Source organism: Macaca thibetana, chromosome 9 (genome assembly GCF_024542745.1).
Source record: "Macaca thibetana thibetana isolate TM-01 chromosome 9, ASM2454274v1, whole genome shotgun sequence".
NCBI classification, from domain to species: Eukaryota; Metazoa; Chordata; class Mammalia; order Primates; family Cercopithecidae; genus Macaca; species Macaca thibetana.
The window spans coordinates 44,664,646-44,691,215 of record NC_065586.1 but is presented as its reverse complement, the minus strand read 5'-3'; the positions used below and the strand labels follow the sequence as shown (position 1 = coordinate 44,691,215).

Sequence of the window (26,570 nt, the reverse complement as noted above, 5' to 3'; positions counted from 1 at the left end):
AGGTAACTATAAATTTTGTCATAAATGTTTGAAAAAACTTGGGGCCCTTATTTGTTCAAATACAGATACATACCATCAGTACTACCATTGGATAAAGAATTTGTTGCCATGGCCCTGAGACAGAATTTATGCTCTTTGCTTGCCTATAACTTGAAAGTGAACATTTCTAACATGGTCTCAGGGATGTATAGAGTGTACTGACAGTTTATTATTAGTGTACATCAGTGATATTTGCCCGTATTTCCAACCCCATGAAACTAAAGATCATAGCGGTAGCACTCATCATAAACTTTAAGAGGTACATTAAGGCCTCTGCAAAGCTGCTGGATAATTAAGGTGACCTCTTGAAGGAAGCAATAAAGTTTCATTAAAACCTTATGTCCAGCCTTAAGGAAATGACTTTTAGTATTTTGTGTGGGTATATCCGATTGTATCAATTGACCTAAGAATCAGTGTTGAACAAAATTATCTGGCATGTAGATCATGAATTTAAACATTTTTTATGGATATACCTACTTATATTTAATTTAGGAAGAAATTTTGCATCTTAGAAATTTAGGAGATGAATAAATCTGCTAATAACCATGGGATTTTATGGAAATAAACCATCATTTTAAAAAATGTGGTGACTTCATCCAAAATACTACCAAGAATAAAACCTAGACATTTTTTCTGGCAAGGAATCTGGAGTAGCAGTTCATTTTGAATCAGGAAATTGTAATAAGTCAACTTTTAAGATTTTTTAAAATAAAATATACGATTAAGCTGAGCTTGATTTTCTGAACTGATTAAAAACAAATACTTTAAACATTTGCTATTAATTTTTTATACTTAATAAATATGCTGTTCTTTTTACTTACTCTCTACCTGAAATTTGAAGGGTTTTTTTTTTTTTTTTGAGAATTGATAACTTCAGGTGACCCACCAGCACAAAGATTGCTTTTGCATCTGCTGTGATTGTCATAGATATGGTCATAGATATGGTGTTATGTGTCAGTGTCCTATAAATATGATCTTAGGATAGCTCCCTGCCAGAAATTAGCACTAAGAAAAACTGTCATATGAAGAATTGAGGCTGGGTATGGTCGCTTACACCTGTAATCCTAGCACTTTGGGAGGCCGAGTCTTGTGGATCACTCGAGGCCAGGAGTTCGAGACCAGCTTGGGCAACATGGCAAAACCCTGTCCCTACTGAAAGTACAGAAATTACTCAGGTGTGGTGGTGTGCACCTGTAGTCCCAGCTATTCCAGAGGTGAGGCATGAGAATCACTTGAACCCGGGAGGTGGAGGTTACAGTAAGCTGAGATTGCACCACTGTATTCCAGTGCCTGGGCAACAAAGTGAGACTGTCTCAAAAAAATAAAAAATAAAAAAAGAACTGACATGTGGTTCCTCTCTTAGTTAAAAATTATGTAGATCACTTTCTTGCCTTCCCACTCCCACCCTAGGAAATGGAGTCAAATGTAATGCTTAATGACTATAACTACATTAGCCAGCAAGGTTAAACATAAGTACTTCCTCCTTTTAATAATACCTCACACTCATTTTATTTATTATTATTTTTTTTTTTTTTTTTTTTTTTGAGATGGAGTCTCGCTCTATTGCCCAGGCTAGAGTGCAGTCGTGCCATCTTGGTTCACTGCAGCCTCCACTCCCGGCTTCAAGCCATTCTCCTGCCTCAGCCTACTGAGTAGCTGGGATTACAGGCACGTGCCACCATGCCTGGCTAATTTTTGTATTTTTAGTAGAGACAGGGTCTCATTAGGTTTGCCAGGCTGGTCTCGAACTCCTGACCTTAGGTGATCCACCTGCCTCGGCCTCCCAAAGTGCTGGGATTACAGGAGCTTGAGCCACCACGCCCAGCCTCCCACCCATTTTAACAACTTTGCTTTATGTGCCTTTTATTGCAGTCTACTCAGAGCATTTTGGAAAGCAGTGTAATCAATATATTTTTAACTGCTTAATAGACTAAGCAGTTAGCTTAAAACTAGAGTTGTGCATGAATCAGACTTACGTTCCTAGTCTTCACTGGCCCAGATAATATCTTCTCTCATGCTTGCAGCTTTCAAAATACTTTTGTTTAAAAATAGGCTTTTCTGGAAGTTACCAACATAAGTTGTATGCTGGATATTTAAAGTTTAACATTCTCTTTAAAATCTGTAGAGAAGATTTATTCTAATAGATTTTTGTCAAAAAGGAAAACCTTAGAAAAAATTTTTCTCTGAGGCACTAATTTATAAATATTAACTTTTTTTTCTAAAACCTTATCCTTGAAAGCTGAACCATGACATAAATATAAAAATGTTCATTCATTTTAATATGAAATTTTAGGGAAACTTTAGTTCCACAGTATTTCCAAAAGTAATTCCCAGTTTAGCTCCTAAGATTCTTCAGTGAACTGGCAGCCTTTTAGTAAGAATGTACTGTATTAGAAAGTACAGGCTTTAATTTTCTAAGTCCTTTAACATGAGTAAAGGGCACGTCTCTTTCTGACATCTATTTGTGCTGTTTTCCTCTTGTCATTTTAAAGAATTTGGACCTTCAGATATCACAACCAAATGCAAGTTTCTAAGGCTTTTCCTTCTAAATTGCTCATTCTTCCCTCTTTTCCTATTAAACTGCAAGCACTTACTCTCTCCTTTTTGTGTGATAGCCAAACCCAAAGTCATAAAATGCCACGGTGTACAGTCAGTTTCCCTAAGTGGGTGGAGATTCCCAATTGTCTGTTTCTGTGTCTAGCAGATTCTTGTCAACATTGATTGGGATTCCCATTTACAGTTGGCAAGGGTCATCAGTAAGTCTTCCAGGAGACTCTAGATAGTCAGTTCGTGAGAACTGTCATACTGTGTCTAGCCAAAACTAACTTCTTAAATCAAAAGCAGTTTGGTTTTATGGCTTTAAAAAACTTCAGTTAGGAAACATGAAATACATTTCTCTTACAGTTTTCCTTGATTAGTTGTTAATTCTCTGTGCACTTGTTCCTTTTGGGATAGTAGGGTAAATGTGGCATCATGTTGCCAAGAAAACAAATGGACTTTTAGTTCAGAACAAGCATAACACTTCTCAATTAAATATATTTGGGAAATCCAGTTTAAAAATTCTAAAGAGCTTTAGATTAACTTTTTTATTGTAATTATTCATAGAGATTATTTGTTAAATATTTGAATATGCTGAATTGTTTTCTCATGCTTTTTTTCTTTTATTTAACTTAGAGAGTATAATGCACAGTTGAACTTCTAAATAGTATAGTATAAAGATTTTATTTTTATAATTTTACTACCTCATGTACATTTTTATTTACAAAGTTCGTGTTTGGTTCTGTTTCATATTTTATAAACAAGTTCTCAGGGACAAAACATGCAGGGTTTTTCTATTTATGCAATTTCTGTGTGTAGCTCTCACTTTGAAATTAGATATGTAGTTAAAATGCCACACTTTACATTTTCTTTTGTGAACCAAAGACTTTCAAAAAATAATTTGTGTTTTAAATTATTCCATGAGCTAAAGTTACGATCACTTTTTTCTTTTTGTGATGTTTTGCAGTTTTTATATAATGCAGTCATATTATGCTTCTTTGATTTTAATGACCTTTTGCTTTGCTTTTCCTTCTTTTGTGCTGCAAACACATAGTGGATTTATGGTCTGTGGGGTGCATTATGGGAGAAATGGTTTGCCACAAAATCCTCTTTCCAGGAAGGGACTGTATCCTTGTGCTGCTGCAGCAGTTAATTAGTTAGGCGATGAATTTCTTTATGTTCTCTAATGAAAATGAATATGCTACATTTATACAGATGGGATTTTAAACAGGCATAAAGTTTGTGGCTATTAGAGTTCAAAAATTGTTGAGATAAGCTGAAATATTTGTAGGCTGCATCTGGCAGTAGGACATACAGTCTCTGCTGGTAGTCAGAGCACATTCACTGTCACTCATTTTTATTTTATACTGCTTTTTATAATTTTAAAGTATACATGGTGTGTGTGATTTTCTTTATTTTTTTTTTATTTTAACCAGAATCTTTATGTTAATGTCATTGCATTTTGTTTTCAGTTGACATTTGGTCAGTTGGGTGCATCATGGGAGAAATGATCAAAGGTGGTGTTTTGTTCCCAGGTACAGATCGTATCCTTATCTTTGGCCTACAATGTAGTTTCTAAAGGTCAAAATGTATGATAGCACTTCAGTTTGGTCAGGTGTAATGTATTTTGTCTCTCCCTAATATATTGTTAAATTACTCTTAAAATACCACCTACTATTTGACATAGACTTTTCTTTCCCTCATTTGTTGTTTCATATGTTAGTTCAGAACCCTGCTCAATTGTAATTGTGCACAATTACTTGCTGGCTTTGAGTTGATTTATTTAACCTAAATCAAAAGTCATGGCTTGCATTAAAAATTTCTAATAATTATACACTTAAGTCTAGAAATACGTACAACTTAATATGAATTTTGGAGCTGTCTGTTGCTTCTGGCCATCCTTTTGTTTTGTTCCCCACCTCCTTTTTGTTAATGTTCTATGTGGTTTATGTCTTTTGATTGTTGTCTCATTACTCACATAACATACCCTTTCATCTGAGAATTTCAGCAGTAGTTTTATATGGTGACGATAGCTTTGGATTCATGCTTTTTGTTCATCCCACTACTTTTAATATTTATATTAACAGTGATTTGTTATGTGTTTATCAGCTAGTAACATTTAGAATTGTTTCAGGAGGAAGAATGGAAAAAGCCATATTCACAAGATTACGATAAGTGAGTTTTAGGTCTTGGCCTTCAGGTTCCTGGAGTGTAAAGACTAGAGGAAAGGAGACTAAGAAATCCCAACCTTACAACTTACCAAAAAACAATCTTTTTTATAGGCATCGGAGCTTTAGAAAAAATTTTTAAACATAAACTGAACAAAGAATGGCAAAAGATAATGCCGCTTTTATAGAAGCCTTTATTTTTATTGCAACTGGTTATTTTCTGTTAGTGTAGAAAACTTAGTAAAACAGGATGTGTTCTGATAAACTGACAGAAAAGGAAACATTTTGTGTATTATTATAGCATTGTGTGCCGTTTGCAGTTAGAGCCACTGTGGATAGTAATTGTCATTATTCTTAGTTACTTATAATTTTGTTTAGACTTTGTGAGTTTAAGCTTCCATTTTAAGGTAAAATCAGTTAGTATGAACACACACAATAAATAAGATTAACAAAGCTTATTTATTGATCATTTCTGTCCATCTACAATCATTGCCTTTTGCAAGGTGCTTGTGAGATATAAAATTTGTAACTGCCACATCCTTTCTTAGGATTTTTAAAATTTCCATTTTCTTATAATATGATTATGACTAATGTGTTGAACATTAGTTATGGAGTATTTTTCTTAGCTACTTGATATTAGATATTGATCAGTGGAATAAAGTTATTGAACAGCTTGGAACACCATGTCCTGAATTCATGAAGAAACTGCAACCAACAGTAAGGACTTATGTTGAAAACAGACCTAAATATGCTGGATATAGCTTCGAGAAACTCTTCCCTGATGTACTTTTCCCAGCTGACTCGGAACACAACAAACTTAAAGGTACTTTTACAAATATATACATTTAATCCCATTTGGGGTGTGTGTGTATGTGTTCGTGTGTTTATATGTATTCATATTCTTATGGGACATAACCCAAGGTTTTCTCTGGATGGTGGGAAAAAAAATGAGGTTTTATTTTTCTTTAATTTTATATATTTTAATCATATGTATAAAATAATTTTACAGTAATATTTTTAAAACATATGCTTTTAAAATAAAAAATAATCTCAAATTGCTGAAAGTTATTAATAATTTGAGAACCTTTACAAATATATGTACATTAACATCATTATGTTTGCAGCCAGTCAGGCAAGGGATTTGTTATCCAAAATGCTGGTAATAGATGCATCTAAAAGGATCTCTGTAGATGAAGCTCTCCAACACCCGTACATCAATGTCTGGTATGATCCTTCTGAAGCAGAAGCTGTAAGTTATTTTCTTAATGTTTACAGAACATACTGCATTCTTAGAATTACAGTTAGGTTTGGAGGAGACCTTTTAATTTTAAATAAAAATGTAGATACATGATGATGATGTTTTTCTGTTTCTTCATGAAAACTACGTCAAATAAACTAATGAGCATATTTGAGCCCCTCCTACACAAAATAAAGTCACCTCCCACTGTTTTTTGCAATCTTGCCTGGATACCCTAACCAGAGAACTAGGATGTTGAATGCTCTGAGGGAACATCCTAACTCAGTTATAAAAGAAATTACTATATCCAAAGGAAAACGGAATTCTGTGATCTATGATATAAATAAAATGTGGCAATTTCAAGAGCTGGAAGAAAAGAAAAAGACAGTTAAACATTTTTTTTCCTGCAATGAAGGAGTCTTCCTATTCTGTCTATATAAGAAAGTTGATGATTGATCAGTCTTGATCTAATGATACATTTTTATAAGTCATCTGTCTGGCTAATATTTCAAATAACTACAAAGAGTTAAAATACTCCCAGCATACTGACTCAATTATTATTGCCTTGTGTTTTTCAGCCACCACCAAAGATCCCTGACAAGCAGTTAGATGAAAGGGAACACACAATAGAAGAGTGGAAAGGTACATTCATCAGATTCTTAGAGGGAAAACTGCGAAGGAGCTTCTGGTTTTTATATGGTGATTTATTGTCATGTTAGAGAAATTTGTGACATTTTCTGTGCATAACTGAAATTTGTTAATATTTTTACATAAGTGGACAGTAAGTCTGCTTCCTTCCTTAACTTCTTAAGTTCCCGTTTCCCACCCCAGACACAGACACATTAGTGCTCTCTCTCATGTTTTTCTATGGTGTGTGAACATACAAATGTGTTTAGTGTCTCCCACCTCTCTTCTTCCACCCTTTTAAAATCACATATGGTTGTGTACGATATATGCTATATGTACTTGCTTTGTTGATATAATCAGATATCTGGAAGGTTATTCTGTTTTGGTTCACATATATGCCTCTCTTGCTTTAATAACTGATTAGTGTTCTGCTGTATGAATGTGTCACACTGTATATCCATCTCCCTCTTGATGACCATTTAAATTGTGTCCAGTCTGTTGCTGTTCGAAACAACTCTGTCGTATTCATGTTCACATATGAGAACATACCTGGAAGAAAAATCCTAGAAGGAGATGTGCTGAGCCAAAGGATATTTTTCAGTTATTTCCAAATTATTCTCCAAAGAAATTGTAGTAGTGTACACTTCCATCCATATTGTATAGGAGCCTCTCTTTACCCTCACCCTTGCCAACAGAATGAGTTAATTTTTAATATTTGTAAATCTAATATAGTAGTTTTATTCTATTTTATAAATGTGGCTGAAATTAATCATGCTTTGATAGTCATGGAAGTGTTCAAAATATTTCTTCGAAAGGTCCCCTGAGACATGTGGGCCAGGTAATGTTTAGGTCCCATTTACTTCCATTTGTGTTGTTGTCCTTCAGTGTTTTGACCACTTTTGTAACTGTGTGACTTTGAGTAAATCACTCCCCCTTCCTCCCACCCTCCTACACCGCCCCCTGCATTTTACCTCATCTTAAAATAGAGGCAGAAGACCTGTTATTAAGAGTTGTCTTTAAATCCTGGGAAGCCAAAGTGGACTGGGGAGGTATAAACATGAATAAGTAACCCATCTATAAATGTGTTTTGCTAAGGATGAATTTGATTCTTTCTTAGAAATTGAAGAGATTTAGAGATTGATTTTCTGTGAACTTTGGGAAACCCATGGTTAGCAGAGCCCATGATAAAGTTAAAAAAATGACAGAACAATAAAACTGGATAGAGTCTGCTGCATTTGAATATGTAATATGCATTTGAATATGTATACAGATATAGCTCTGTACTGAATATGTATGAAAGCATTAACCTGATATTTTTACATCCTACTAATTTACAATAGACCATGAAGTATTTTATAGAATCTTGTTTTTTTTTTTTTTTTTTTTTTTTGAGACGGAGTCTCGCTCTGTCACCCAGGCTGGAGTGCAGTGGCCGGATCTCAGCTCACCGCAAGCTCCGCCTCCCAGGTTCACGCCATTCTCCTGCCTCAGCCTCCCGAGTAGCTGGGACTACAGGCGCCCGCCACCTCGCCCGGCTAAGTTTTTTGTATTTTTAGTAGAGACGGGGTTTCACTGTGTTAGCCAGGATGGTCTCCATCTCCTGACCTCGTGATCCGCCCGTCTCGGCCTCCCAAAGTGCTGGGATTACAGGCTTGAGCCACCGCGCCCGGCTGTTTTGTTTTGAGACAAGGTCTCACTGTGTCACCTAGGCTAGAGTGCAGTGGTATGATCATGGCTCACTGCAGCATCAAAACTCCTGAGCTCAAGTGATCCTGCTGCCTCAGCCTCCCCAGTAGCTGTCCACCACACTTGGCTAATTTTTTTTTTGAGACAGGGTCTCACTATGTTGCCCAGGCTGGTCTCAAACTCCTGGGCTTAAGTGATCCTCCTGCCCTGCCTCAGCCTCCCAAAGGGCTGGGATTATAAGTCTTAAGCCACTGCACCTAGCCTAATTTTTTTTTTTTTTTAATTTTTGTAGAGATGGGGTCTCACTCTGTTGTCCAGGTTGGTCATAGACTCTTAATAGGCCAGCAGTTGTAAGGCACACCATTATGTGCCACAAAGAAAAAAAAACACTGTCAGTTGTCCAGCACCATTGATTATAAGATGGAGTCAGTTTCAGAGTTTAAACTGAAAAAAAGTACATCTTAAAATCAGTGAGATACAGTGTTTTCATTTGTATAAGAATATATTTGGGGGTTTTGATTGCTTTAAAAACATTTACCTTTATTCTGTATCTCTTACTCCTAGCCCCAGGTGCATGTCAGTAATTACCCACAGACTGCCTTTTTCAAGATCTACCTAAGAGTTTTAGCTCATAACAGAAAGAAAAATTAATTGCCAAAGCCATTAATTACAGATGGCTTTGCCTAGTTAGTACTCCTAATTAGTGTCGGTTCTTCTGCCTTAATCTCTTTGTGCTTTTTCCCAGAGGAGTGCTATTTTCTCTCTTAAAAAATCCTCATATTGCAAATGTTTATCATTCCTTTTTGTTTCTTTGAAGAAGACCATCTCTTATTCTCTCCTTTATCAGTGCTTTCTATTTTTCTCCTTCCAAGCCTTAAGTTACTATAACAAACAAACTTGTCTCCAGTTGTTGTTCATTCCAACATATTCTCTTGTTTTACCTTATTACCAATATAAATGTCATACTCTGTAATCAGGGATTCTTTGTCAGAATTTTCTTCTTCAGGAATTAACACAGACTCCTTGAAATTCGATGCAATATTTTTTGTTTGTATGTTTTTCTCAGAAGAGGGTTTTACAATTCTCAGAAGATTCCATGACCCAAAGAAGATGATAAATAGTGGTGATGATGTGGCATCCACCATTAAGATTACGTGTGGTGTGCCTTGTGAGTCTGAATGTCTACTTAAGAACCTTAAGAAGGTTTTTTGTTTGTTTTTGCTTTTTTGTTGTTGTTGGGATGGAGCCTCACTCCATTGCCCAGGCTGGAGTGCAGTGGCGCAATCTCAGCTCATTGTAGCCTCTGCCTCCCAGGTTCAAGCAATTCTCCTGTCTCAGCCTCCCGAGTAGCTGGGACTACAGGCGTCTGCCCCCATGCCTGGCTAATTTTTGTATTTTTAGTAGAGATGGGGTTCCACCTTGTTGGTCAGGCTTGTCTCAAACTCGACTTCAGGTGATCCACCCACCTCGGCCTCCCAAAGTGCTGGGATTACAGGCATGAACCACCACTCCTGGCCGAAGGTTCTTAAGTAGACATTCAGACTCACAAGGCACATCACAGTTAACATCAGAATTATAAGTGAAGAATGTAAGACAGGAGGCGCATATATTGATACCAGCAGAGCAGCTCCCATTGTCTCTCTTCAGTTGCAACAGTTGTCGCAGTGGTCTGCTTGCTGTCCAGAAGCCTGATAAGAGAAAAAGATAGATTCCCATGGAGAAATGTTATTGGAGGTGATAACCATGCTTACTCATAAGGAGTTGAAATGTAGCTTACCTGCTTCTTTTCCTCCAATAAAAATGTATTTATCTTTCATTCTGATTAATGAAGCTTTTGCATACTCTGATTTAAATCTTGGTAACATATATCTAGTTGAGTACCCACAGTGCACCAGGCTCTATTCCAGGGCTCAGGAAATGGAAGTCAGTAAGACACATGGTTCAAGCCCTCCCTGAGACAGATGGTAGTACAGAATGGTATGTGGTATGATATGCTGTAGTACAAGTTGCTGGTAGAGTGAAAAAGAAAGCTTCTACCCCAGCACCATCAAACCAACTTGAGAAACAGTGGTTACAGGAAAGATTAGTACTTCCTTTCGATATGATCCATTGTTGAGTGTCAAGGAATTGTTATTAATTAACATCCTTGAATCTTAGGCTGACACTTAACTGACTGTCATTGTAAGGACACTGTTTGAAGTACTTCACATGTATAAAAATTTCCACTTAAACCATACATGCGTTGTGAGATTGGCTCTTAGACTGAAAAGTTCATTTTTGTTTACTTCTTTTACAGAATTGATATATAAGGAAGTTATGGACTTGGAGGAGAGAACCAAGAATGGAGTTATACGGGGGCAGCCCTCTCCTTTAGGTTGGTTACAATATAAGCTTGGTTAAGATTACAGTTTACTTCTTGTGTTGTAATCTTCAGTGGCCTGAAACCTGCAGTTCTTCCCATACTTACAAAATCAACATTATTCCAGGCTTAATAAATATAAGGAAATACAGTTTGTTTGGTGAAATTTGAAAGCACTGACACACTTTTCTATTAATACATTATACTAATATATCAGTAACTGTTTATAAGATGCACATCTTTTTCTATGATATTGACATTCTGTTGAAGAACAGAAATTAAAAAACTTTGTTGGCATTGTTGTTGGGTCTTTAAAGAAGAAACTTCTCAAAATTCAATATACATACCTTTCTGTGATCTTGACAGTCTTTACTTTGGATAAATAAAAGCTTCACTGCAAAATTTAGTACATGTAGTACCAAGTTGCTGTCTTTCAAAATGATATGACTGATTTGTTGAACGAAGGCAATAACATTAAAACCATCACTAGAAGGTATTCTTTCTCTAAGAAGAGAACTGGGTTTGTAGGAGTTAAAACTTTTTTTTATCATAAGCTGATCTTATATTTAATGTTAGTACAAGTAAAAGTATAAAGAATAGAGGGGAAAAGTTAAATGGCAGGTAACATGTACATTAAGTACATACCACATGACAGACACTAGTGGTTTATATACTTTATTTTATTCAGCCCCTAAGACCCTAAGGTATAGGATTATTGCACCACGTTATGGATGAGGAAACTGAAGTTCAGAAATTTGAAATAACGTAAGATTCCAAATCTGTTATGTAGATGAACTAGTACAATAACTTCAGAGTGTGTGGTTTTTTCAGCCTCCCATTTTGTTTCTGGCGGGCAACAGAGACTTCTCTGGCTACAGAGGTTAGGACAGTTGTATGAAGGAGGTGAAATTTGAGCTGAGCCTTGAAGAGTGAGTAGTATTTCAAAAGATAGGTCTTGATTTTGAAGTAAAACTATGCCATTTTAATTCCTCAGAAACTTCTATTTTTGAGGAAAAAAATAGATGTATCTAGCATGTTGTATATGGGTAAGGTTTTTTAAAACTATAGTGACATTGTCTACTATAAACATAATTGTTTAAGCCATTTTTTGTGGATTGCTTTGACATTTTTGCTTATATATTTTAGAGTTGTATATTTTAAATCTTTGATCAAGAATGCAGTCTTCCAGATTATAGTGTAGATCCTGTTCAAAATATGAATGGGTTTTGACAGCTTTTACCTATTTTGGAAATGGACTTTTCTCTACAATTTACTTCTAACAAATTTAAAGCTCTATTATAAATGCTTCATGTAATTAATTAGCTTTGTATTGCTACATAGTAGTAGTATAACTGAATTGTTCATGATAGAGGCTCAGGTGGGATTTGGAAAGTTCATTATGTGGGACAGTTTTATACTTTAGCATACTATCCAATTGAGTGGCACAGCTGGAGTGCCAGATGTTTGAGTAAATGTAATAATCTCATGAGTTAGAGCAGTTGTATTTGTTCTTAATTTGTAAGTGAATAATTTGAATCTTAGTCCAACACTTGCTTATGATCACAAAATAAGTCAGTGGAAAAGATAGAAATTGAGGTTTCTAGACATCTTCTGGATCCTCAGTTATAGCTTGCAAAGATGAGTATTAGTAAATTAAGCTGTTATGAAAATATTCCGCTCTTGATTATGTACTATAACAAAAGGAGTAGTGCTTGGTAAATCAAAATATCAGATAACCATAGTACCATTTCCACTTGATTTTTAAAATGAATTTTATTATTTTCCCCCTTTGAGTGCCTTCTTATATTTATTTTGGTTTGGCTAATAGTAAAGTAAGTTTGCCTGCCTTGAGTGTGTAGAGACTCACTTGAGAGAGGAATGACCCACCTGAGACTAATGATTTTCTATATTATTACCATTCAGATATTTGAGAATTTACTGTATTGCTTTAAAGAAAAAACAAGTGTGTGTTTTTTTTTCCTTAGGTACTTGATTTTTAGATTAAAAAGTTAATGCATTTAAAAGTTAATTTTTATCAGATTAAAACATTTGGATAAAATAATAGACCCTGAACTAGAGGCATATATAAAAATTATATATGTTGGATCCCTTTTATGGTTCGAATGTTTCAGTACAAGTCTTAGAAACTAGCCATTGTGTACTATGTATGTTACACAGATGTATCATACTGTTCAGTCAGAAAAGGCTCATTCCAAGTATTGACTGAACTAAAAAGAATATACTATCTCAGTTTCACTCTGACTGAGAAGCTAATGGACCTTTCTTGGGTCTAGGAGATTATCACCTATTTTACCTCTCATCTCTCAGGCCTGAAATACTCATCCTGCTTTTCTCTTCTGTTTCAACTCCCATCACCTGCTTTGTCTCTTGTGGTTCCATTCCTTTCTGTCTCCCAGTCCCCTCCCTAAAGATTTTCCTATTCCCACTACACTGCCTGTTTTCTTTTTGCATTTGAAGAAAAGCTCGCAGAGGACCTTTCATATTGAAGTGTTTTATTGCTTATCTGGACAGAATGGAGGGATGATCTCAAATACAGATGCTGGGTTCAGGAGCAGTGGTTTTCAGCCATATTTGGTTTCAGCATCGTTGGGTGCCTGAACCTCACCCTCAGAAATTCTGCTCAGTGTTGCATTTGAAGACCATTGATTTTATTTCATAAATGTATTCTTGAGAACTTTTAAGTAACTTGCGTTATTCAAATTTGGAATGACCCTTATTTAGTGTTCATGTGGTTTAAAAGTACTTAGCCTAGTGCATGAGTTACCTTTTTTCTCTATACCCCAGTGTAAGTCATTCCTGTCCCCTTCCTAAACCAATCCCCTTGAGAGGATTTCTGTCTCGAGCTCAGGTATTCGTGTTACTTTTTAAAATTCAGGAAGTCCTTATTAGGTAATACTTTCGGCAAAAGAAACTGTTTGCTCCTACTTTATCTATTTAATAAATCCATATTTCTACTTATCAAGTATTAGCATAGAAATAAGAAGACCCAAGTTTACTTAACTAGGCCATTTGAGTGACACTGTCATGTCCCATAACCTTGTATAAACTGGGGCAGTTGAATTAAGGTTTCTTCCTGTTAAAATTATTTTATTCCTTGGCGCTTGCTTTAAAACAAGATGTGCCAGAAGTACATCTTGTTTCAAATTTGAATCATTTGAATTTTTCCTTTTTAGTGCAAAGCTATAAAGACTTTTTTGTAGGGAAGTAGCTTTTAACTTTTGTAGTTATACAGTCCTTTAAGATCTTCTGTCCAAAAAAAGGCATTACAGACAGTTTTGCATGTATTATCAGCAGTATTCACACGTACCCTGAAGCCCATTTGTGGATCTTGCTGCAGGACCATTTCTAAATGTGGCTCAGATGTAAATTCTTGTCTTAAACTGGAAAACACATTCATTGAAAGGATAGGACTCCACGATTCTAGACATTTTCAGAATTCTCACCTCATAGCTGTCAATGAAGAGTGTTTTTTAGTGTATTGGATATCATTTGCGATTATTTTTAGTGAGCCTTCTAAACCCAAGAGAAAAAATTACCACTAGAGGCAGGCAGTGCAGTGCAAGTAGCTCGATCTGCAGCTGTCTGCAACTGATTTGCTGTTTTGTTTCTCATAGCACAGGTGCAGCAGTGATCAATGGCTCTCAGCATCCATCGTCATCGTCGTCTGTCAATGATGTGTCTTCAATGTCAACAGATCCGACTTTGGCCTCGGATACAGACAGCAGTCTAGAAGCATCAGCTGGGCCTCTGGGCTGCTGTAGATGACTACTTGGGCCGTGGGGGGGTGGGAGGGACGGGGAGTCGGTTAGTCATTGATAGAACTACTTTGAAAACAATTCAGTGGTCTTATTTTTGAGTGATTTTTCAAAAAATGTAGAATTCATTTTGTAGTAAAGTAGTTTATTTTTTTTAATTTCAAGTGATGTAATTTAAAACCTAAGTTGTGTTTCAAAACAGCAACAAAACTGTATTGTATTTTTTGCTGTAATTAACTGTATAATGTAAACCTAATTATTTTATCATGTTTTAAATTTTTTGCATATTTGCTTTATCTTATGCTGCTGATTTTTTTAACTGAATTTGTAAGATTTTGTTTATCAAAGCAACTATTATGTGGTGACTTGCCTATATCATGAATTATTTAAGATTTTTATAGTTTTTTTTATTAGAATTTATTTCAGATGTTTTGTTCATGATACTATCCTTCAGGGTTATGTGCTTATCAATGAAATAACCCCAGAGGAGTGAGGGAAAATAACTTGTAGCCAGTTATATTCAGGAATAACTACTGTAAATGATGAACGTGTTAGGAGACCTCCAATATTTGCTACTTGCCAATCCTAATTTAGTTACAAGAATTGGTAGGCAATCCTACTTAATTTTGGCAAAAGCCCCGTCATCTAAGTGGCAGAATAACTCAGAGCATGTCTTTGAAGATGCTGGGCATCTACCACCACCTTATGTCCCCACCCTACCCAACAGAAATAAGTAAAAAGAACATGGTGTATTCTGCAAATTTGTGGCATGCTCAAAGTTTATGATCACATAAAGTCAAGAGGATACTTCATGAATAATACATTTCAATGCAAATAAACAGATGGTTCACTTCTACTAGCTATGAGCCTGTTTTTGTATACACTGAGTTAATCTACTCAGGCTGTAGGTCCCAGCAATGTTCTAGAGTCTAGTCTTTCCCTTTCCTGCAGCTTCGGGCCCTTGGACCTTTCCGGTTTCCTATTACTTGGAGTGTCTGTCAGTTGAACACCAGTTGTTCTGGTGTTTCTGGCCATTTGATTCTACTTGTAGCATAATCATATTTATACTAGCTATTGGGAGGTTCCAAAGCCTACCTAGATTTGTGTAGGTGATGTATCAAATGAGCAATATACCGTTCATCTGAAAATAGTAGCACACAGCCATATATAGGATGTCATTTTCTAAGGACTGTTTCTTCACATTGAGCAGAGCAGGCATAAATGGTGGTTATTTAGTCTGAGTCTTTTATTTTTTTATACCTGATTTTCAACATAACATGCAATGTGGATGTCGAGTAGTGTAAGAATGGTGCTGCTCCTGACAAGTGTATGTTAACTGTTTACATTTTCTATCTGCAGAATTATTTCTCTATAACTGAACTTTTCCCAAGTAAAATGTCTTTGAAGTCTCGTTATTTCTGAAATACGATGTCTGTAATAGACCCAGGCACCTTTTAAATGATCTCTGGAACAAGAGGGATTTCATGTAATGAACTAGGAAATGCATACTCACATAAGCAGCAAGGTTCTAGGCAGAAAGCCCCTTGGAATTCGTGACCAATGGGAAGAACAGGTGTGGCTTAACATGCAGTGTCTGAAAATTTGCTTGGCATTTTATTCATATATTTAGTGCAAAATTCCTTTTGAATGAGATATTTTACATCATTGTTAATGTGCAATATTTAAGATTAAAATACGTTAGCCTTTTTATATACTTTGAAATAGCAGGTTTGTTTTTGATGGCTTAGAGTCATGATTTCCAGCTTCCCAGCCTTTTTATCAGTCCCTTTTCTAATACAACAAGGTGCATTAATTTGATTAGACAAATTAGAGTTTTAAGCCTATAACACCTCTTGAATTGTAGACAGGAAATACTGGATTCACAGTTTTAGCAGAAATTTGAGAATGAGTGTGTTTATATTAATTTGACAATTAGCTGTATTTTCTGTAACGTAGATTATGTCACTGTTGCACTTTCACAGCAGACATGCTTTCAGAAGGTTCTCTTATTTTATGCTTGATTGCTGATAAGCCATCTTTATTGATACAGATTTTGGTTAAGTAAGGAAAACCAGGTGTCTGACTGTATCATTTGTTGTAAACGCCAGCTGCCACTTGCCAACCATAACATTGAGTTCAATTCAAAGAAAACAAACTCGAATTACTTAGTGTAAACTAAAATATTTAACAAATTATATCCTAAAAACAAGGTCTCTTTGTTAAATGTTGTGTGCCCTAGGTTTTAAATTACTACATCTAAATACAATTTTGCTCTTAAATTTGTTAAGCTAAATAGGTATTGGTTCTTTTTATTTTGGAATCCTTTAAGCATCTTAAACATTTTTTTCCCAAGAGAAGTTACAAATAACATTTCTGTCAGGTAGTACTTGTGTGAAACCACCTTTCTTGTTCTATAATTTTGATTTTTCAATTTTATATACTTAATATACTCACTGTCTTACTATGAGAAAGTTATTTTGACCAAGATTTTTATTATCTTCACAGATTAAGAAAGAGATGCCAATTCTTTACCTGTGTCTTCCTGGTTACTATTCTCTTCCCTCTAATATATACTGGCCATTTGTAAAACCATTGTATCGTTGGGATCACTTAGTTATACTATACGCAAATAGAGCATCTCAGCTCTGTCATACTGCTTGCTGAACAGTTTTCAGTGTGTCATGCACCTTTGGCTGCTGGTTGTTCCTGACGTGCACTCTTCCAAGTTGGTAAAGGCACAGTGTGTTCATACCAGGTGTTCCTAAGAGAAACACCAGCCTGTTAAATGAGAAGCCTACACACAACCCCCTTAACAATCCAGAGAAGCTTGACAGTGTGCAAAGAAGCACTCTTTCTGCCAGCCTTGTCAGTGTTCTGTTCTATGCTAATCCTGCTGTGCTGTCTGAAAGATGGAGGGAAGAGGACATCAGTGTCTGATAGTGAAATCAGCAGCAGGAAAGTGAAGCTCTTTCCTTGGTTACAGATAAGATGGTTTACACTATTGGCCAGTTTCTGCTACACATATGAAGACTTAACTATTCAGTGTTTGCCTAGGCACTAGCCTGCACAACATTTTGAGGTTAAAACATAGTATATTTTCAAAAATATTATTGTAGTTTGTGAGTGTTGTTCATTAGTTACACATTAGCTATAGAGTGGATGCATGAAGCCCCATGACACCAGTAAACTCTTCTTACCAGTAGGTAAACCAAACACCACCATTCTGTCATTAGCAGCCCTCTTAAATGTTGCCTCTCCATATCCTGTTGCATTTTTTGTGTGCATTGTGTTTCTACTGATCTCTCTTAGGTTTTTCCGGAGTCAAAGGAAACTAATTTTTCCTTAATAGCAAGAAAGATGAAGAGGTAAAGGGCATTGAAGCAGAAATGTATAGTTTGGGGTACAATTAGAAAACTCATAAGGAAAACAGAAATCCTAATTAATTTCAAACTGACTGCTCTTCGTTAAGTGCTCTTAAGGAGAGTCTAGTAAGAGTAACACTTTCTGGCCATTTCTAGTTTAGATTCTCTTCGTTACTGAAACTTTTGAGAAATATTACCTGTGGATTAATTTTGCACAATGTTCTATTCTCATAATGACTTACAAATTAAACTAGGCTTTTATTGAACTACCTCACACTAATTTTCTATGCTTTCCCAAGTAAGCTGTTGCCCTGTTAGATCTTTACTGAGTGAATTATAAATGTGTGTTAAATACTTTTTAGCCAATGTTGAAACAATACCAGTAAGTATGTAAAGTATATACCTTACATCAGTAAGAGACACATGTAAAATCTTTCACTGTATATCTTGGAAAATTGTGTTAGATGTGCTCGTTGACATTATTACTGTTTTGTAAGTAGAACCTGCTCGTGATATCAGTCCATTCTTTACATTTTACAAAAGGAGTAAATCTTAGTAAAATTTTACGAAGAAATAAATTACTTTTGTAGGCCCAATATTTGGTATATTTTTGAGAAGCTGTTAATCTTTTAGCTGAATAATGAAGTTAGACTGAATTACGTGTCTCCCTGGACTGTGACATCTACTTTCTCATTACAGTTTATCCTGGCCAGCAGGGTGTCACACCTGGAAACCTGAGTATGATAACTGACATTTGCTTTTCTTCCTCTGCGATGTCATTCCTCCTCCATTCCTCTCCTTCCCTGTGTTCCGTTCCCTCTCCTTTCCTCTAGACAAAACAAAATGGGGCACTTTTTAGGGAATGCTGAGATCATTATTGTGATTTTTCATCATTCATGCCCTAGTCATTAAACATGCACCACTGGAATGTAAACAACGTTATCTAGTATGTCAATTGGTTACAATATTTTAAATAAAAAAGTGGTATGAAAATTATGAAATTAAGAGTTTTTTCATTGAAAACAAAATCTGTGGTAAAGTGTTTCTTGGCAATTTTAGGATTGCCTGTGGATTGAGAGAAAAGGGGTCTTGCTAGGGCCGGTTTCTTAGATTTGGATTTTATACAGATTGTAAAGAGCCTAAACTTTCACTTTGGTTATCTGGTTGATCTGGTCTTGGATTTCTTGTGTTTGAAATTTCTGGACAAACTATCTAACAAAGGAACTTTGCTTCAATGCCCTTAACCTAGTTCTTGGTAGACATATGAGAGAATAGCCATCATGACCACTTGGCAAAAATAAGTACTTAAAATTGGGGTCCGTTTCAAAACAAGAGATTTTAGCTTTGAATGTTTCAAACTTTTGCCATGCTTATTTGCTCTTTGCCTACATTGGGTGTGCTGCTGTGTGGGAATACAGGGTCCCTGCTGCATACCTTCCCAGCCGCTGTGATGACGCCACTCCATCTTGCACAGTTCCTGCTCCAAATGACCCTTGTACCGTGCTGTCTCTGCCCTCACCCGAACTCACACTGCCCTTCTCTGAGGAGCGGGGAGGAAGGGGCTGGTCTTTTAGCTGCCCGCTGCTGCTGAATCAGCTGCGTGGCTGCTGAGCTGTTTCATCACCGTCATAGAGAGGCCTCCCAGGAGAAACTGGGTAGCAGAAGCAAGTATCAGAATGTTGAGAATAAACTTTTTACTTTTTTTCATTTTCACCAGTTGTAAAGTGGAATAATTCATCCTTGTTAATTTAGGTACTTTTTTTTTTCTTTTTTATTATTGTTCCCAAAAAGGTCTATTGATCTAAGTGAAGATTGATTTGTGATGATTTTGTGGTTTAAGAAAATTATTTTTAGCTGTTACAGGTTGTATACCAGTATTTCTTTGGACTTCATTTGAAACCAAAAGATATTTCAAATATGCTGTGTAAATTTTAGGTTTCTAACATGTACTTTACTTAATTTCATCTATTAATGGAAGCATATAGGTGATATAGACGTGTGCCGGAAGCTGGGAGTAGGAAATAGAAAATGGATGACAGAGTCTTGAAATGGTGTATATGGAAGACCAAGGACCTGCCTACAGGGATTGATTAGAGGAAATGAGGAGTTTAACAAAGAAACTGTGTTTTGAGCCTTGGCATAAGGTTTGGAGAAGGGTATTCCAGGCTGAAGGAAAGGCAAGCAGATTTAAGTGAGTGCATAGGCAAGCAGTGAGGAACGGCCTGGCATGGGTGTGGGTACAGGGAGAAGGGAAAGAAGACTGACACGTTGGAATTTGGAATTGAAACAAGCTGAGGATCAGACCTGAAAATATCAGGAATTGCCTTTATTTTGTAGGTGATAGGAACCCATGGTAGTTTGTGAAGAGGAAAAGCAGTATTATGACCCAACGCTTGTTTTAGGATGGTCACTGCCAAGAGAAGCAAGTGCAGTTAGGCTGGAGGTGTGGAGATTGGTGACTGATGCTGAAGATACCCAGCTGAGAGAAGGGAAGAAAGGGACTCATTTAGATGTATTGCCATGGCATAGGTGAAGTCGCCAAGCTTAGCGTTTGAAGCTGGGGGAAGGCTGTGAGCCCAGTGATTGGGTGGCACACAAGAGATGGTGCAAGGAAAATACATGTAGTGTGTTTTGCAATTTGTACATCTCAATTTGAAGTGTCCATGACAATGCATGTCAGGTATGACATCAACTCCAACTTACCGCTCCAGGAGTGGGAGGAAGGGAACGATTGGTTTGCTCCCTCACCTACCTGTAGATCTCTGCTATCGTAGTTTCTTTTCTTGTGAGATCTGTGTCATTTGCTCATATGGCCCTTGCACTATTTTTGTTAGTATCATTTTGTGGACAGAGGAAGATAGTGGAAAGATTCCTGTTGGATATACCACATGTAAAACTTTAGAGTTACCTAGAGAAGTGCAAGTGGGGCCTAGTTCTAGTGAGTGGAGAAGCAGGTAGTGAAAAGGACTTGAAAACTTGGCTGGAAATGTAAAGAAATCATGACAGTGTCTTGAGAGAAGTGAGGGGTAGACTGAGGGATCAGAAGAGTTCAAAGGGAGAAACCAAAGGCATTTATTTTATTTTATTTTATTTTATTTTATTTATTTTGATATGGAGTCTTGCTCTGTCGCCCAGGCTGGAGTACAGTGGCACAATCTCTGCTCACTGCAAGCTCCACCTCCAAGGTTCACACCATTCTCCTGCCTCAGCCTCCCGAGTAGCGGGGACTACAGGTGCCCGCCACCACGCCTGGCTAATTTTTTTGTATTTTTAGTAGAGACGGGGTTTCACTGTATTAGTCAGGCTGGTCTCGAGCTCCTGACCTTGTGATCTGTCCACCTCGGCCTCCCAAAGTTCTGGGATTACAGGAGTGAGCCACCATGCCCGGCCAGGCACATGTGTTTTTATGAGACAAGGTCCTGGAAAGGTTGGGGTCTACTGGGTCCTGCAGGTCCAGGTGAGCTTAGTCAAGATGGAGAATTTAGATCACCTTGGACAAGTGTCAATCTGGCTGAGCCATGCCTCTTACTGTTACTTGACAGCATCCTGTGTTCTCATCTTCTCTTGATGCCTCACACTGGGATCCCCTGGATGGAAGAGCCTGTCCTACTGGAGGTAATGCCTGGCAAGTAGGTGTTCCATAAATGGTGGGCTGGGTAAGCTAATGACTAGAACCTATCCTTTACACCATTTCTGTCCTCTGAAAATGCAACATTCATGGCCCTCAAAGTGAGGCATAAGGACACTGCATGCAGCGCTGTGGTGATATAGTGATGTGAGCATGGGTTCCGGTGCCAAATACCCACATAGCATCATGACCTCACTGGCTGCCTCACTCCCTGCAAGTGCCTCAACTCGGGCTGTGCTCTGTCATCTGTCCTGTGGGAAGCCTAATGTCACCTGGCAGTGTTGCTGGGAGGATTTGGCGTGTGCGTGCAGGGCAGGGGCTGGCCAGCACTCGGTGGGTGCTGGCTACCGCCATCATCCTGCCTGGCATCAGGGTCAGCTCCGCACCCTGGCGTACAGGTTCGTCAAGTCAAACATCTGTCCCTCATGTCTGTTTGAATGTGTCTCTAGGCAAACATACCCAGAAGAGTTTGATGTGAACTAAATGCTGTGTTTACTTCGATTTGATGTATCACAAGGAAGAGAGATTCTAGAACCTGAGGCCCACCCCCCACCCGCCTCCAGTGTGCAGCTGAACCAATGAACCCACGTGCTGACCCCGAGGCTCCCCATCTGCATTGCCTCGGCCACCACTAGACCTGGGCCTAGAGAAGTGGGCCCAGACTACTACTCAGTCCCCTGTGAACTGGGCCCAGACCCTGCCCCTTGTCTCCTTTTACCACAGTGGACAGACAGACATCAAAAGCTCACTGAAAGAAGGGAAAGAGGAAATAATTATAGAAAAACAGAAATTCTCTACCAGGAATTTTGGGTCAGCTGCTGCTGGTTTCCTAACCTGGTGAACTTTTTAACCAGCTGTGGGGTGAGTGCAGGGGCTTGGGATTTATGAAACCATCGGGTTAAGACTCAGTGCCCAGATAGCATAGAGATTTAGCTGTCTTGGAGTGGGGTCATCAAGCCAGCTTGTCACACGGGGCAGGATCTGCATCTGGGCAGGCGGGCTCCGGAGCCTTCGCTTGGAAACTGCTGTGTTCTGCTTAAGCAGCTTTATGGGAATAAAAACGTCCCCTGCACAAAAGCTTATGGGGTATGCTATGTAAGGTAAGCATGTTTGGCATTTTTCAGGACCTCTCAAAGACCGCTGTGCATTCCTATGAACCTGCCTGCAACTCTCTCCCTGTCGTTTGGGTCATGCTCAGCAGTGTACAGACATGCTCAGGAGTTCCCATCTTTCAAAAGCTCTCTCCCCTTCCACTATCAAAATGGAAGTCAATTCATGTGAGTTAATGTAAAGCTCTCAAATCCTTTCCTATCTCCCTTAGAATAAAAACCTCTCACCATGCGCGATAGGCCCTCAGAGTATCTGGTCCCTGCTGGGCTTTTCATGACCCTGTCCTACCCTACCCCACTTCTTCACAGACTGCAACACGTTGTGAGACCCCTGTGCTCAAGTGTTGCAGGGCTTGCTTTGGGAGACAGAAGTAGTAGCAATGTGGCTGGTAGAAAAGGACAGCAATCCTGGCACAGGTGGGGGTTCTTGGTGGAGGCAGGAGTAAAGAGAGGCAGCGGCACTGTGTGGCAATGTCACGGCTGCTTAGCTGGGAACTCAAGACACTCGTGAGATAATTACTTAGGATACTGGGAGGGCTCTGCAGGGGCCTGGGGTTCTGCATCCAAAGGAGAGGGAGAGAGTCCATTTTTACCCACAGACCAGGGAAACATGGATATATGGGTTCCATTCCGAAATTCCTTCAGGAGTAAGATGCATTCCTGGTCCATCACTCAAAAGCCAGTTGACCCAGGAACCTTCCTTTTCTCTCTATTTCTGTTTCTCACACACACATACCCTTAAAATTGTATTTTAACTTTAAAGAACATGTACATTCATTTGTTATTCTTTTAACATAAGCCAACTCTTTGTTTTTTTTTGGTATGAGACATTCACAATTTCCAGTATTTCTTTAAAGTCAAACACAAGTTTTATGACACTGTTGAAGTATTCTGAGAGCAGAACCCCAGATTCTTCCCATTTCTCGCTATTGCATGTTTCATTCAACCATACATTTAGCAATGTGCCTCTACTGAGTCTTTCTAAAGCATTCCAGGGTTTCGATGAATCAATTCCCTACTTTTCATGTTCATAATTCATGTAATTCATGAGTCTACTTCATATTAAATGATGTAATTACAGTAACAAGTACAATGGGAATCTGTCAGTTTGGGACCAGGTTCAGCAAATGTAGCTCAATTGAGAGAAGTGGGTAGTGGTGGGGATACTAGAGACCCCCCGACAGGTCAGCCTCATTCACTCAGTGTGCCTGACAGTTAAGTCAGGTGTTTTACAGTTGAGATGCCCAGTGCTGGTTACATAGAGATTGGAGAACAGAACTGAATAATCACGCCAATTCATTTCGAGATAAGAATGGCATTTGCAGATCCTACTTGGCCAACAGGTGGCAGATGTGGCTCAGGCATTCGTGACCTCCTATCCCTACTGGGGACTCGGCAGGAGCCTAAGCCTTCGCCAGGATTAGTGGTTGAGACAGACAGACAAGCTTCCTTTCATCATGGGAAACCCATTTCAGTCTCCTCTGCTCCTTCAATAGCCTGGGGGCATTTTCTCTCCAGGTAAAAATCAGCAGAATTCCATGGCTGTGGCGAGAGAACCCAACAGGGTCATCAGAATGTACTGCTGTTCCCACCCAATTTCTCCAAGCCTCAGTTACTCCTCTGAATATGGAGAATAGGGCCAATTTTCTACTTCATTGGGTTGCTATGAGGACTCAAAGTCACCTCGTATTCTCTTCTCTCTCCTTGAATAGAGGGGAGGGCAGCATCTCAACCCCAGGGAAAAATCCCATCACCCAGACAGCTGGCTCGCCATGTCCGTGGCTGAGCAAAGACAGACGCCACTCTCCCCAGACCCTCCTGAGCTCCAGCATCCAGACCTTGATGCTGCTGAGGGCCCTGAGCAGGTGCCCGCCTCCTGGTGGACGAGCCCCTGGTAGCCGCCTGGAGACAATGGGTAGCTGGCCACAGTGTGGGAGCCGCCCTGCCTGCCTCACCCTGCGGGCCCGCCTTGCTGGTAGGAAGTCGGCATTTCCTGGGAGGACTGAGCCCCAGGCATTTAAAGCATCAGGTGTGGGCAATGTTTATACCTGACTTTAGGTGGAGCTGGTTGGGCCTGAGTGACGTTTCTAGTGGCTGTGGTCAGAAACTGGGCGCTCTGGTGACCACTGCTCCCTGAACAAACCCCTGCAGGTTACTGCTCAGGGACAGCGAGGGGCCAGCCACACATCAGGACGCCGTGAGGGGAACAAGTGAAGAAGCAGTGTGACACTGCTGGGCCCAGACGCACTGCGTTGCTGCCTCCTGAAGCACAGCCCAGGAGCTCCAGCCGGGCCTGGCCTGGGTGCCCTGTGGTTGGGAAAGGCTTTCTGGAGGGATTTGCCCTAAAGGAGCCTTCAGGTCTGTGGATGAGCCAGAGGAGGGGGGTGAACAGCAGGGAAGGAGGGACTGGAAGGGAGCTGGGCAAGGGCCCAGGGTGAGGCATGGGCACCTGAAATATGGCGAACAGACGCTTCCCATGGCCTTGGCTCAGCCCTCCTGTAGAACGCCACACTTGCCCACACCTCGCCCCAGCACAGCACCTGCGCTGGGTGCGCACTCAGGCTCTGGCCCTGGAGCAGAGCTGGGGCCATGGTGGAAGACTCAGGGGACCTCCCAAGACAGAAACTAGCTGCAGAGGTCCAGATGGCTAGGGGGCAGGGGAGTAAAGAAAGGCATCTCACCTTGAGCACACAGACAAGAGAGCTGAAAGCACAAGGCTGCTGCCCCTCAGGGGGCTTCACATCCCACTTCACAATGCCTGTGCTATTCCACCCAGGGGCATACCTCAGGGGGCTCCTAGCCCTTGGAGAAACAGGAGTGGTCACCTAAGAAGCCCTGTATCGCGCGGCATGAAAAATGAGCCAGGTAACAGGGCACCATGCTTTGTGAGCACATTTAATAAAGAAAGCTAACTGCTCCCAGTGGCTGCCTGGATCCTGTGGCAGAAATGGTGGGTGCCCTTCCTTTCTGTGGCCATGAAGGACATTTCCTGGGTAAGGGCTAAGCGCTACTCTTGGTACTGTCCCCTTCTGACCCTCACCAGGAGCTGCATGGTTGGAGCAGCATCTGATCCCACCTGGAGTGTGTGGGGTCCCAACAGTCCCCACAGAGGTACCAGGATCTCTCTCTCCAGCTGGTTCCAGAGCGCCTGGCTGCTCCAGAGATACAGAGGCTTCTGACTCCGTGCATGGCTGGAGACCAGCAGACGTGGCACAGAAGTAAGCTCTGCCATTCCTTTTACTTTGGGGCCCTGGCACCTTTTGCCCCAACAGTCAAGCTTCCTAGGGTCGAAAAAAACTCTTCCATTTCCCTCTGCAACAGCTGGTTCCTCCTCTCCGCATCCTCCCGTGCCCGCTCAGAGTTCCGCAGCTTTATTTCCAGCATGATGTATTTTTTCTTTTCCTGGTCCAGTTCTTCTTCTAACCGAGACATTCGTTTTCTCAGGTCAGCACTCCCTTCTTCGATTCTGAAAGTCAAGGAGAGATGCTGTTGGAGACTCTGCGGGCAGGTTCACTGTCCCATGGGTGTACCCTGCTTGCGCTCACTGTGGGTTGAAGGGTCAGGCCAGGCCATGGCAGCAGGAGGACACCCCGGCTCATCTGCTCCTCACAAGAACCCCAGTACTTCACCTGTGAGCAAACTGTCCCCTGCCATAGCTCCCCTCAGCGTGCGATCCTGAAATGTCAACACAAGGATCCGTGCCTTCGGTGCCTCCCTGGGTCTGCATTTGCCCCTCCAGTGCAGTATGGGATTCCTGCCAGCTGGCAGGAACAGCACAGGCCCCTCCATAGGGAGGGTTGGGACTTGGACTGTCCCCTGGCCTTTGCTCCTGTGCTGTGGCCTCCCCTCCTACAGCTCCCCACACCGTCCCCACGATCCAGCCACATGTGGCGACCCACAGAAGATCCCGTGGGGCGGTCACTTCCATTCCTGCTCGCCTGTCATGTTCAGCTCAAGCGCCCCCAACATGACGCTGCTTCCTGTGATCCTCCCCAGCAGGTCCCAGTGGTGCTCCTCTGCGCCATCAGAGCCTATACCACA

At 39.8% G+C, this 26,570-nt stretch overlaps 2 protein-coding genes across 20 annotated transcripts in view; one reads left to right on the top strand and one right to left on the bottom strand.

The window, feature by feature from the left end:
• Window positions 1–15,841, top strand: part of MAPK8 (mitogen-activated protein kinase 8) — a 132,180-nt gene extending 116,339 nt beyond the window's left edge. For 4 of the 15 annotated variants that reach the window (XM_050805134.1, XM_050805136.1, XM_050805132.1 and 1 more), the window contains 6 exons: window positions 4,050–4,121; window positions 5,386–5,568; window positions 5,870–5,994; window positions 6,561–6,624; window positions 10,592–10,669; window positions 14,295–15,841. In XM_050805134.1, the coding sequence (XP_050661091.1) occupies window positions 4,050–4,121; window positions 5,386–5,568; window positions 5,870–5,994; window positions 6,561–6,624; window positions 10,592–10,669; window positions 14,295–14,440 (668 nt within the window). In that variant the 3' untranslated portion in view covers window positions 14,441–15,841. Of the gene's footprint in view, window positions 1–3,631; window positions 3,704–4,049; window positions 4,122–5,385; window positions 5,569–5,869; window positions 5,995–6,560; window positions 6,625–10,591; window positions 10,670–14,289 lie in introns of all 15 variants that reach the window. The other 11 variants (XM_050805135.1, XM_050805137.1, XM_050805133.1 and 8 more) reach the window with 3 other exon arrangements.
• Window positions 15,842–25,408: 9,567 nt separating this feature from the next.
• ARHGAP22 (Rho GTPase activating protein 22) overlaps window positions 25,409–26,570 on the bottom strand; it is a 181,483-nt gene continuing 180,321 nt past the window's right edge. For all 5 annotated transcript variants that reach the window (XM_050805127.1, XM_050805129.1, XM_050805128.1 and 2 more), the window contains one exon: window positions 25,409–25,995. In XM_050805127.1, coding sequence (XP_050661084.1) covers window positions 25,767–25,995 — 229 coding nt within the window. In that variant the 3' untranslated portion in view covers window positions 25,409–25,766. The remainder of the gene's footprint in view (window positions 25,996–26,570) is intronic.